The 13,679-nt window shown below is 39.9% G+C and overlaps 1 protein-coding gene across 1 annotated transcript in view; it reads left to right on the top strand.

Moving 5' to 3' along the window:
• Nucleotides 1–7,426: 7,426 nt before the first annotated feature.
• Nucleotides 7,427–13,679, top strand: part of SYNE1 (spectrin repeat containing nuclear envelope protein 1) — a 402,501-nt gene continuing 396,248 nt past the window's right edge. Inside the window, exons 1-2 of the mRNA XM_030556596.1 lie at nucleotides 7,427–7,598; nucleotides 10,819–10,880. Of these exons, the coding sequence (XP_030412456.1) occupies nucleotides 7,520–7,598; nucleotides 10,819–10,880 (141 nt within the window). The 5' untranslated portion in view covers nucleotides 7,427–7,519. The remainder of the gene's footprint in view (nucleotides 7,599–10,818; nucleotides 10,881–13,679) is intronic.

Here is a 13,679-nt window from a genome sequence, read left to right as displayed (position 1 = left end):
TAATCAGTGAATAGAATTTTCCCCAAATACACAAGATGGGTCCTTTTCCAGGGCTCTAAAGATAGATGTTGTGATAGTCACCAACATAACTATGATCCTACTAGAATTTGGGTTGGAGATCAGGCTGTGTGCCTAATTTAACTTTGTTTTGGCATTGACATCTTGGCACATTGTACACGCTGCAGTTTATGTTCCTACCTGATGTCTATTTGGCAACTAGTTTTTCTGTCCACAAGCTATGCTGATGAGTTTCGTTCTAGAACTCAGTGGGATCTGTGATTGGATGCCAGAAAGCTAGTACTGCTTTAACCTTTTTACCATTCTTCACTTACTCTTCCTTTAATTTGAAGATGTTTTTGTGATTTTTGTTGAGCTATTTTTAATTGCCCATTGTGTTTCTGTAACTGATCAGAATTTATAAGCAGCATAAAGAAAAAATCCACAAAACTGAAGGGAGTTGATTGTATTGTTAAAAGTTCCAAAGAATGATGTTTTCAATTTATTTGTTATGGATCCAAATTGAAACACTTTCTCATATGAGTAATCCCAGAGATTTCAGTGGGATCATTCTCGAGAGTGACAATTAGTTGTGTAAGGGTTTCTGTATTGTGCTATGTGGGTGTTTATCTCTACAGTTATGGTGAGGGGAAAAAGAGTTATAAACTGTATCGATTTGAATATGGGCTTGCTGGGAGCTGTTGTCCTCAGGGAGCAAGAATTATGTTGGAAGTACAGCATTTGAACAGTTTTAAAGACACATACGAGGTGGAAGATTAAATCTAGTAGCTCAAATTAAATTGGAAAGATGTGGGTGAAGGTTCCACCCCTGAGGTCTATGAACAATGCTTTGGTGAAAAGGGAATTCTCTTGCCCATTTTGTCAATTTCATGGATGCCCACAGGGCTCTGAATAGCAGCCATGACATTGACTGTAGTTTTCTTGTGTTTTTAAATAAATTGTATATTCTACAGAAATCGATACCTTAGGCTTCTACACTTATTAGGAAAACTTCCCCTTACTATTGATGATTGGGTGAGTGAATTTTTCAAGCCTTGGAGTAGTAGTTTCATTATTTTTCCTTGTTTATTCAAATCAGGTAAAATACAGACGAGGAAATACATAAGCTACGTTGACTAATATACTACAATGAGAAGTGTACATAAACATACTAGTTCTTTGAGTGCTTGCTCATGTCCATTCCATATTAGGTGTGTGTGCTTGCCACATGCACCAGTGCCAGTTTTTCCCTCAGCAGTATCCATAGGGGAGCAGCTCTGGTGCCCTCTGGAGTGGTACCCACATGGGGCAGTATAGGGGGCACCGCTGGCTCCCCCCACCCTCAGTTCCTTCTTGCCACCAGTGATGGTGCTGGAACATCTGCTGCTTCGGCTAGCGTTGTTTCGTTTTCTGTTCTTGTGAACTTTGAGTTAGTAATACTGCATTTTCTCACTTGTTGGCAACACCCCAGACTCTGCTGCGGTAGGGGCAGACCTCAATAGCTGATGCAGACATGCAGCACGCCCCAGTCAGCAAAATCAGATCATTTTCACATTTGCACCCACTCTGCCATTGCTGATTAGTATTACAACTACTCTGCACGCTGCAACGGAAGCTAAGGAAAAGGGCACTCATAGATCAGATAGACTTCTTTGAGACAGTATTACGACATGTCTGGTCCGTGTCTGCTGACTTGGGCTTGTGGGGCTCAGGATACAGGACAGTTTAATTGAAGTGTAAACATTCAGGCTCAGTCTCGAGCCTGGGTTCTTGGACCCTCCTCCCTTGCTAAATAATTTGTTCCACCTTGTATTTATCTGTGACACTCTGTGTAAGTTTCCTAGCCCTGAAGAAGAGCTCAGTGTAAGCTGGAAAGTTTCTCTTTCTCAATAGAAGATTACTGGTTCAATAGAAGATATTGCCTCAGCCATCTTGTCTCTCTGATCACCACCCATTGACATTTATTGGCGTCCTTTCTGGCAGTCTTAACAGAGAGGCTGGGAGTTGGATGGGTATTGAAAATGAAGTACCTTGTCACTCCGAGAAGTGATCCATCTAGGTCAAGGTTGAGGCATGCGGAGGTCTGCTGTACCTGGACTGTGAATAAACAGAGCAATTAGGCTGCTAGGGCTGCCAATCTGGCACCTTTCACAAGCACTAAATTCACTTCAAATAATCACCTCAATAGTTAATTATACTGATTTTAGCTAATAACCAGCTTTAGATTAGTGCCTTGAAAGGCGGATTAAATGCATGTAAATCTCTTGAAAACCATAGCAATGATTTTCCAATAGGAGGTTGTTTCATTTGCAGCTTTACTCATTTCATTGAGAATAGTATGAAGGAAGGTAATATAATCCACACAGGTCCAACAATTCTCTGTGCAATATCAGGATTTCAGAGTGGAGAAAGCCTCAGGCCTCCACATTGAAATGAGGATTGTTGTCTACTGATGGTCTTTATGAGTTGACTGGCCTGGATACCAGAAAGGGAAGGCTTATTGGAGCTAGTTCGAAGCTTTATTATTTTATTTTATTTTATTTTATTTTTTATTAACAGGAAAATAATCAAATACTTTTAAATGGCAGACAGTAAGAAGAGACAGTTAAAAAGAAAAAAATACATATACATCTCAATGAATAAAGGTTAGGACAGTAATCATTTAGCAGAGAAAGAGGGGAGAATGAACACATGGATTTAAATCCCCAAGGAGATTAAGACAAAGGTTAATAAAGGTAATAAGAACAATAAAAGATCTGCAGTGCACAGGGGAAATGCTGTAGGGATGAAATGCAATTATAATCAGTGTGTGGGGCTAAATGCGCTCCTGTGCTACCATTAGTGGAGGGGAACAAAATGTAGCAGACCCAGGCAGGCATACTGCAGAAGTTGGGAAGTGCTGGTTACATAGTGTGTGCCGCTCCACCCCTAACCTTTCAGAAACCTGTGTGTGAGTACGCTGCAGGGACTGGCATCCACAGATTGGAACAAGAGGGGCAGGTTGTAGAGAGGTCACTGTCTATAGTAGGGTGACCAGATGTCCTGATTTTATAGGGACAGTCCCAATTTTTGGGTCTTTTTCTTATATAGGCTCCTATTACCCACCACTCCCTGTCCCAATTTTTCACATTTGCTGTCTGGTCACCCTAGCCTATAGCATCATCCCAAACCCTCAACCTAGTGCAGATTTTCACCATAAATTAATGTTGATTCTATCTGCATTAATTTATGTGGGTTCTCTCACAGACCAGGGGATTGTGGCAGCAGCAGTTGGTGAAACAATGAGAGCACAGCTCCTGAAGGTGCTGCCATGAATCTGGGCCAGGAGATAGTGTGGAAGCACAGGGCTTCTGTACAAATCGTCTGGCTTCCACAGATCCCCTGAAATCTGTAAAGGGAACAGGAGTACTTGTGGCACCTTAGAGACTAACAAATGTATTTGATCATAAGTTTTCATGGGCTACAGCCCACTTCATCGGCTGTAGCCCACGAAAGCTTATGCTCAAATAAATTTGTTAGTCTCTAAGGTGCCACAAGTACTCCTGGTCTTTTTGCAGATACAGACTAACACGGCTGCTACTCTGAAGCCTGAAATCTGTGTATTCCAAGTAGCAACCCCCATTCCAGATCCATGGAGTGTGTGGGGAGGGGTGGGAGGCAAGGCAAACCAGGCTCCCAGAAAGTTCTGTCAGTGTGTCTGAACTAATTTGTTCCTCCTCTCTAAATGAGAATGAACTGAACCAGGGAGGATAGGCTGTTAGTTTGTCAATGTAAATAAGTGCATTTCCAACTCATTTTTCTGTTACATATCCTCAGTGTAAGTGAACAATTATTGTGAAGCTACTAATGTTTACTTCTTAAAAAAAAAATGGCAGGCACGTAGTCCAGAATCTGTTTCAACATCATTTTACCCAGTTTTCTTCTTTTGTGCTGACCTCTGCAACAGTTTCCACCAGGAAGTGATTTTGACATTGCTGTAGTTTTCTTGGGAAAGTCTGTGATATATTAATTCTTTGGTATCCTTATAGAACTGTAAATGTGGCAAGTTGGCAGGCACAATATGCTCTCTTGTTATGTGTGAGAGGGAGCTGCGGGCAGTTTGTTCTTCATCAGCACTGCTAGATTTTAGAATTTATTCCTTGGTCAGAAATAGCCCAGATATGCCAACCGTCCAGGCACACTGCAGACCCTTCTGTTTTTGTGGGATTTTGGGAAGGGTAGGAGTATAGGGTGATTGGATCAGAATTTGAGGCAGGATGTCCTACTGATTCATTTATTTTTAATACTTGACTATACCTGTATTTTGTTAAGGGGTAAAGCTGATTTGGACAAGTGACTAAGTTTGTATGTGATTTTAAGAGATGGCAGGGCTCCTGGAGCTTTGGATAGGCATCTTTTCTGATTTAGAAATGGGAAAAAAAATTAAAATATTTATAGCAAACTCTATACAGGCAATAATCAGAACTGCCCTTGTCCTAATCAACCCAACAACCATCTACTGCATATATAAACAGCTGATATACTGTACTTTTACTTTTCTGTTTCCTCAACCATGTCCACCACTCGGAGAAGGTTTTGCACTCTCCAAATAACAGATTACCAGGTCTCAGGGCTAGGACACTAACTGATCAGGTGATGAGGCTGTCTCACCATCTCTATTGGCACACTAAGGCCTGTTAAAATGTCTTCAATAGAGACAGTATAGCCCAAGCCCATACTGATTCAAATCCCGTTTTTTCCCCTTCACTACAAAAAAAAAGGGGGGGGGGCAAAATTCACATGAATACATAGAGTATCTGAAAAATATTGCCTCTCCCAACATCAGTACATGCACATTCTTGAATTTCAGTGGCTTCTGTATTGCTGTTGCTGTTGAATATCTTTTCATCTACCTTCATTTTCTTCCTCCTATTCCCCATCATTTATTTCTGTCCTGATTGAAGAAGACAGAGTAGGCCTAGCAAGTTACAAAGCATACACTGGTTTTAGCGTTGCTACCATTCTCCTTTTTGTTGTGAAAGAGGCATAGTTCTGGCACAGGCCTGTAAAAAAATAATTAAAAATACAAAAAATACAGTTAAGTCTTTCCCGGTTCCCCTTTGTCCAGTAAGTCTGAATGGGGTAATTCATGTACTCAGCAGAGTAGATTTGCAATAACTACTATGTAAGCATAGACCATTGCTACCTTTTATAAGTAAAGAGTCCACATTGTTGCTTTGACTTGGCAAGCCTTTGTACAGCTGCTTTAAATTAAAAAAAGAATTAATGGAGATGGAAATTGCCATATAATATTGCTCACTTAAAACTTTACAGTGCCAGTGCCAAACTGCTGACCAAAGGAACTTTCCTTGAGCAGTGCCATTCACATCTCTGTATGCCGACTGTTACATGTTCCCAGATGCCATCTTGTCATGCTGTAGCTGATTTGGCACTCTTCTGTGCAGTTATGGATCTCTTGATACTATTTCTAGCTGCTCTGAAATCCCCCTGGAAAATGAAAATGAAAGCAGGTTTATGAGAAACTCTTTATAGTTTTTAAGAAAAATTACAGAAAAAAATTATGGGGAAAAGTAAGCAGCTGGAATACTCTTTTTTGTGTCATCAGAGCAAACAATCTGTATGGTAGCCTAAGATACAAAAGATATATTTTAGTGGCCCAGGTCTATGATTTAATAGTGCACATTGTTCAATGGAGCTGTGCTGCTTTGCGCCAGCTAAGGATCTGGCCCATAAACTTTAGCGGAAACGTATGGAAAATGTGGTATGATCAGTGCTGCCAACTTTAAAAGTATAGATATAGGTTTTGCTTTGCTGCCTGCTTAGCTGGACATTATCCTGTGACAACATTCTACATGGGGGGGAATTTTCTAAGGAACAAATGACAGTTAGGCACCTAGCTGTCATTAGTTTTCAATGGAAATTAGGCACCTACCTGCCATTTGGGCCTTTGAAAATCTCTCCATTATCTGCTAAATGTCTCATAGTGCTATTCAGTTAGCCAAAGTCTACACTCCACATTCAAGACTAAAGGGAGTTTTGCCTGCATGACAAGTGTAAAGTAGGGGCCATGCTGCTTAAAATAAAGTAATACCGGTAATTATTGATAGCTGAATGGCTTTGTCCATTAATTGTTAAAATATACATGTTGCTCTTGAAGATTTCTGCAACATATTTGCAAATATCTAAAAACAGAAAATTATTTGGGTTCATCTTTCATAGCGTCTTATCCATAGTTATTGTAAACAAAAATAGCCAGTTACTATAGCTTTGCTTATTTTTTAGCTACCTGAAAAAGGCATTTGTTAGTGATGCATTAGGAAAAAAAAGACTTGTAAAAATATGTAAACACTTCAAGTCAAATAAAGGAAAGATATTCTATGAAAAATTCTAGGCCCAAATTCTTTCTTTAGCCACATCTGCATAAATTCATGGGGCTTACACAGGCATAATTGCAGGCAGAATTTGAACCTCCAAATTCAACTTCTTAAAGTAAATTTAAAAAGCCTGTAGATGTAAGGTACATTACACAAAAAAACCACAGAAAGTGGACAAATTTTATCCTCTTCAAAATTATATGCTATTCTATTGCTAGAATAAACAGAATGTGCATTGCATTTACATGTGCTCCAGATCTTATTGGTCATCACTATATTTATTTTAGTATAGCAAAACAAAGTCTATTTCAAACCTATTAACCTCAGATTTTTTGCTTTTGAACTAGCAAATACTGCTTATTTTCACATTTTTCAGCATGTAGAGTGCTTCCTCAAATACACTACAAAATTGTGTGCATCACTAGATATATTTCATATTCACTATAAAGTAGTTCTAATACATTATTAAAAACTAACTGGCCTATATGTCTCTTCAGATTCATTACTCATTATCTCTTCCAGTTCAGTACTTCAGATACAAGCTGAAGGACATCCGTGTCTAAACATACAGTATGATAAGATGACTCCAAGTGGTTGTTTTTAAAAGCTACATATATATTTGCATGTCAAACAATAACAATATTTTATTCAGTGTTTTTATGCTTACTGTACATTATATTACTATCAAAGTTCTGGTGAGAAGGTTGAATTGCTTTTTACAGCCACACAGCCTGCTTCTTTAGGTTCTCAGCATTACACTTGCGTTGTCCCAATCCCTGGATAAATTATTCAGGCTCTTGACATCACAAATTTCCACTAGCCGATTGGCTGGGGCTTACAAATTAAAATCTTTCCTCAGGAAAACAGTTAGGAGGAATGATGACAGTGAGACCAGCAGGGTTGTTACTCAGAACACAGCTGGCTTTGTCGGGTAGTATGAAAAAAATATATGAAAGATGCTATAAAAACCCTGCGTTAATGTGATCCCACTTTAAATGGGAAATGGTGGAGGGATTTATGCAAGAGGCATGCATTTGTGGTAAAGGAAATAATACGATCTTTCCTGAAAAATGATCTCTTAGCTCAAGTCTAAATAACCGAGGGTTACTATATAAGGCGCAAAAGCAGCAGCAGCAGCAACAGCAGCAATGGCTTGTTACAAAGATGCTAGTGGCAAAAAGGTTACGTTGTTAAATTTGGTGACCGGATTCTTTCAATACCAGCTGGGTAAGTGGTGCAATTTGAAGCACTGACAGCCCTTGCAGGAGGGGTAAGCAATGGCATACAGGGTGTAAAAATTGTAAAGTGTTTGTGTCTTGTGATCTTGGAGAAATGTGAAATCTAAGGAGAATTCAAATTATCTTAACAAATGGAAAGAACTGTCCTCCTGTCTATGGAAATTGTAAAAAGTGCATGCTAAATTCCCATGGTATTTGTAGAAATCAAACCACATTTCTATTTTACTTGTATCTTGGATCTCTAAATGATGTAATTCAGTCTATTTATTTTACACTTCTAAAGAATAAGTACTAAAAAGTAGGAAACTATTGAAAATAGTTATTTTACAGATCGTGAGGTATATGAGTCAACAGATTTTGCTTTGGGATTGGTCACATTAAAGAATAATTCTCTTATCTACTGATCTAAACTGATTATGCCTACCATAGGTACTAGTAGTTAGGAGTTTAGCCTGATTTTCACCTGATTTTCAATATGTTGTCAGAAGGACAGTCAATAAATCTTTGGGTGTGCTGCCTAGGGAGTTTTCCAAGATTTCACAAGCAGGTCAGAATTGATTATTTTTCCCTTTTGTATTATTTCTTTGATCTGAAAGTTGAATTCTAATTGCCCAATTCTCATCTCTGGTCTGACACACTATTGATTTAAATGGAGTTACTCCTAATAAACAGGGGCGTAAATGAAATAGCAATCAGGGATTCATTTTGCTCTAAAAGACCCTTGGGCAGGCCACAGCTGGCTCAGGCTTGCTGGGCTTGGGCTGTGCAGCTAAAAATCTCTGTGCTGATGGTTGGGTTGGAGTCCGAGCTCTGGGATCCTCCGCCTTCCAGCCCAGAGCTCAGGCTCCAGTCTGAGCTTGCACATCTACACAGCGATTTTTCAGTCTCACAGCTCAAGACCCACGATCGCGAGTAAGCTGACCTAGGCCAGGCATGGGGTTTTTATCCTTGTGTAGACATAGCCTCTGTGTCTCAGTCCCAATTCCGATTCAGGTGGAAGTGTACTTTTCTCTGCAAGTAGTTCCACTAAAATTAATGAGGCTACTTACATGAGCAAATGCTCATCGATTCCAAATTTGGCCTTTATGACACTGCACATCACACGTAAAATACCCTGTTTACATTGGTTACCAAAATATCCTGAATATAGTCTTGTTGCACGTGTAACTAAACCTATTTATTTTGTTTTCGTCTAGGATCATTTTTATATTTGTTATGGTCAGTTAGATTTGAAATATTGTATGGTAACAAGTTTACTATCGCACGTCAATATTTCTTTTTCTAAGATATACAGATTTACAAATTATATATAACTTTATAACTGCAACTCTGTGTCAGGGCAGCTGCAGTTGTTGCACTTTAAAAATTCATTCAATTTTGAGAGATCTCCTTCCAGTTTTGATGATGTTCTTTATACCTATGTAAAAGGAAATACCAGTGGAACCAGTAGAATCTCTAAAAGCTGAATGAACTTAACAAGAAAAAACTGGATCAGACTCACCATCCATAGCGAAGATTAACAAAATTAACAGCGCAAAAGTAATTTGCAAGTTTCAAATTATTTCCCCAGTCCAGTTCATAGCTCCTGAAGTGTACAGTAGAGGATAAATACTATAGTTATAAAAAGTTCACCACTTTTATTCATGGTGAACTCATCTCACTAGTTTATGTAATGCCATTTCATGAATGTATTTTCCCTCTTTTACTGTCCTTCCTTGTGTATATGCTAACCATTTAAAATATCTGCCCTGCTATTTGTAAAAAAAAAACCAACCCCTTCATACTGTGACAGTCTATACTATTACTCACCACTTTGACAAGATTATGCTAAATTTTGTACAAAGTATGTCTTGTAGTGTATCATTTGAAAACTCATAATCTGTTGACCATTATTGTCCTGATAAAATATATGTATCAACATTGTATGTAAAGTTATACGTTTCTGCTTTATATCATTGCTGTAACACATTCCAGAGTTAGAAAGGCAGTGGTAGTGGGAAGGTAGGAGTGGTGGTATTATTGTGAGAGTACTTGGTAGTATTACCACAATGAAAATGGAAATAAGGGAGATTTTATTAATAATGTTATTTAACACTTTTCATCTCTCAATCTCAAAGCACATTAGAAAGATGATTAAACATTTTTCCTACCATTTTTACAGATCAAGAAAGCTCACATGACTTTCTCAAGGTGACACCACAAGTCAGTAGCAGAGGCAGGAATAGAATCCAGGTTTAATGGCTCTAGACCTGTGTCATCTGGTGAACCACAGTGCATCCTTATTGAAAGAAAGAAAGAAAGAAAGAAAGAAAGAAAGAAAGAAAGAAAGAAAGAAAGAAAGAACTTCAGCCAGCATTGGATTTTCTGTAGTGTAGGACAAGAGCAGTGTTCAAAACTATTCAGTGGTGATAAAAGAAATCACATTATTGGTGAAACAGGTAGTTTAAAAAAACAACAACAAACTTTATGCATTTGACCCAGTGGTGTAAAATTCTTTCCTGTGTCAAAATTCACTCACCAGTTATGGCTCTCTGATTCTCTGCTTTTTAATACTGTAACCCCAGCATAGGTTAGAACAGTTAGTTCAGAAACTGTTTTCACCTGTGTCAGCTATCAGCAACCTGCAAGTGACCAGCTGAGAATTGGCAGAGCTCATTGTAATGTCAGATATGCCCTTTAAGCCAGTGCAAGGAGCAAGAGTGCTGTAGAAACTGGACATGTTAACAGCTCCTGCTTGCTGGGGTGCATTGTCAACTGGTCTGATAGTGGCAGTGTCCCAAAAAGTTAGGCTTCTAAATCCATAGTTGGTCACCTAAATAAACGTGGCCTGATTTTCAGAGATGCAGAATTCAGTGGAGGTTGTGAGTGTTTAGGACCTTGAAAAATCGGGCCCCTTTTTTCAGAGCCTAAACACAGATTTAGGAGCCTAATTTAGACACTTCCATTTATACTTTCTCTCAGAACACAAAGAAAGTATAATACTTAAATATTGTTGTGAAGCACTGCTAATAAACAACTGTCAGGACATTACTGGGAGAATATACAATTTTTTGGTACAGGGAATTACAGGCAAAATTAACAGATTTACAAGAAAAAGTGACATTTGTGGAGCTGTTGCATGATATGTAATGAATATTGTTCCCCCATCATGTAATTCCCTGGTGAGCTTTAGCAATGTCTAATCACATGGGTTCCATTTTTTTTTCCAGATGAGCAAGAGGCAGTGCAAAAGAGGACTTTCACAAAATGGATCAACACTCATCTGGCCAAGGTAATAAACATCTTGGAAAGATCTTTTTTTTAACTCAGAATCCTGCTCCTCTGCTGATAACTAGGCACTGGGGCAATGGAACCTCTGCAGTTCTACTGGTGGGGATAGAAGTAGGTTGCAGAGTGTCATAACTGTCCTACTCAGATCTGAACCTTAGAGTTCAGAACATGAGAAGCTAGCATGAAACCTCCAAACTTAATTACCAGCTCGGATCTGATATCGCTGCCACCAGCCAGAATTCCAGTGCCTGGCTCACTCTGGTCTCCCCAAAACCTTCCCTGGGGAACCCCCAAGACTCAGATGCCCTGAGTCTCACCACAAAGGGAAATAACCCACTTCCCTTCTCCCTCTTCCCCTCCAGGTGTTCCCTCCCTGGGTTCCTGGAGAGATATACAGATTAAAGCTCCTTGAATCTAAACAAAGGGATTCCACCCTCTTTACCTCCTCCCAGATTTCCCCGCCCTGGGTACTCTAGGGGATTCCCTGTTTCAAGTCCTTGAAACACAAATACCGAGAGATCAAATCTCTCTCCCCCCTCACCCAGAGCGTATGCAAAGTCAGGCTTAGTAAATCTAACACACAGATTTTCCCCCTCCCTTCGTTTCTTAGCCTTAACCAGTGAAAAGCACTCAAACAGGTCTTAAAAAGAAAGCTTTATATAAAAAGAAAGAAAAAGGACATAAAATTGGTCTCTGTATCAAGGTGACAATATACAGAGTCAATTGCTTAAAGGAAAAAATGAATAAACAGCCTTATCCAAAAAGAATACAATTTAACACCTTCCAGCAACTACACACATGTAAATACAAAAAAACAATATAAACCTATTGTCTTACTATCCTTGTACTTACAACTTGGAAACAGAAGATTAGAAAGCCTGGAGATAGAAAGATCACTCTCAGAGCCGAGAGGGTCACCGAACCAAGACAAAGAACAAAGAACTCACACCCAAAACTTCCCTCCACCCAGATTTGAAAAAGTCATGTTTCCTGATTGGTCCTCTGGTCAGGTGTTTGGTTCCCTTTGTTAACCCTTTATAGGTAAAAGAACATTAACTCTTAGCTATCTGTTTATGACACAGAGACCCTTCAAAATGGGGTCCACATTACTTGTATGTTATAGAGGTTTAATCTGTTTCAAGATGACAATGGTTTTGGGGGCTATGGCATGGCCAGGAGAATCACAGCTGCTCAGCTTCATTGGCCAAAACCCCTTGCCTGGAACTGTTACTACAGTCAATAAGAAGGAATGTGTGACTGCCTTGTAGAGAGCAGGACATTGTGCAAGCTGAGCAGTGTTGATACTATCACTCAAGGTATAGTAGGAGAAAACTTGACCCAGCTGCTCCTTAGGTACTCAGCCTCATAGGGTATGTCTACACAAAAAAGAAAAATCTGCGCTGGCCCGCGCCAGCTGACTCAGACTCAGACTCAGGCTGCAGGGCTGTTTCATTGCTGAATAGACTTCCTGGCTCGGGCTAGAGCCTGGGCTATAGGACCCTGCTCTAGGACACAGCTCTACCTGTGATTATCAATTAAATCGGTAAATTACAATATTTAAATACAGGCAGTGCTTTTTGAAGGGCATATTTTCTAAGTCATGTATCTAAAAGCCTGGAGAGATGTTTACTCTATAGAATGTACTGGTTAATACATTCTCAGAATTGTCCAGGCTGAAGGGTATATTCAATTCTGTATATTCTAGATAATGAAATGCATCCATCTGATATGGCCTACTGCGTTACTTTAATTGATCAACAACGCTTACTTGCATTATAGAGGAAAATATAAGAAATACCCCATATGAAATGAATTGACTTGGCTTTGCAGAATTCAGCTGCAAAAGCAAGGACATTTTTAAACAGTCCTGGTTCTGGGTGCTCAGGATTTAGAGTAGGAATGAGCTTCATCTCCCCAACCCTCCTGAAATGCATGGAAATACCAGCGCATGGGCCTTGATTAAGGAGAGCACTTAAGCACATGCTGGAGTCACATTTACTTCAGTTGGATTTCAGGGGGACTTCAGCATGAGCTTAAGTGCTGAGATGAATCAGGCCATAAAGATTTGCTGGAAGGGGGAAAAGTCACGTCTTTCTTCGGGATTCTTCTGTTTTTGAGAAAAACTTATTAATTATTATTCATTGCTAACAGTTGATCATTTCCATTAGGGATGTAAATACCATTTTAAAAAGTACCCATTTAAGCTATTAAAATTATATTCGTTAACTGTTTAATTGTTAACAAGTTCAGCCAGCGGAAGGGGGCACAGCACCATCTGCAACTAGAGAAGGCTGTTTGCACATGAGTGATGTGTACGTGCGAGGTCCCAGGAGCCGGGGCAGAGGTGAGGGGGTGGGACAGGTGCATGGAAGAGGCGGGGGTGGTGGTGGTGTAGCAGAACTCACTAACGCTTCTCCCCTTTGGTCTTCAGTGCCCAGTGTGATCAGCCACCTGTGGGTGGCCGCTGCTGAGTGGGTAGAAGTTGGCAGGGGCCCCAGCAGCAGCTGAAGCAGACTGTACTAGGGCAGGAGCATCCTGGCTGTGTTTCCCCTCCCCTGGCTGGGCATATGCTGCCAAGCACATATTCCTGCAGCGGCCACCGCCGCCTCCCCCAGTACCAGCAGAGGAGAAGGAGGAGGAGGAGCTGCTGTAAGCAAGGGGAGCCGAGCAGCACCTGATTTACCAATGTGTTTTAAATGTTAACTGCAATATGTTAACAGCAAGACTAATACTTATCGGTTATCTGTTTAACCATTTAATATTTTACATCCCTAATTTTTACAGGCCCATAAGTGTGTGT

Source organism: Gopherus evgoodei, chromosome 3 (genome assembly GCF_007399415.2).
Source record: "Gopherus evgoodei ecotype Sinaloan lineage chromosome 3, rGopEvg1_v1.p, whole genome shotgun sequence".
NCBI classification, from domain to species: domain Eukaryota; kingdom Metazoa; phylum Chordata; order Testudines; family Testudinidae; genus Gopherus; species Gopherus evgoodei.
Note: the sequence above shows the minus strand (reverse complement) of the source record. Positions and strands in the feature narration are given on the sequence as shown.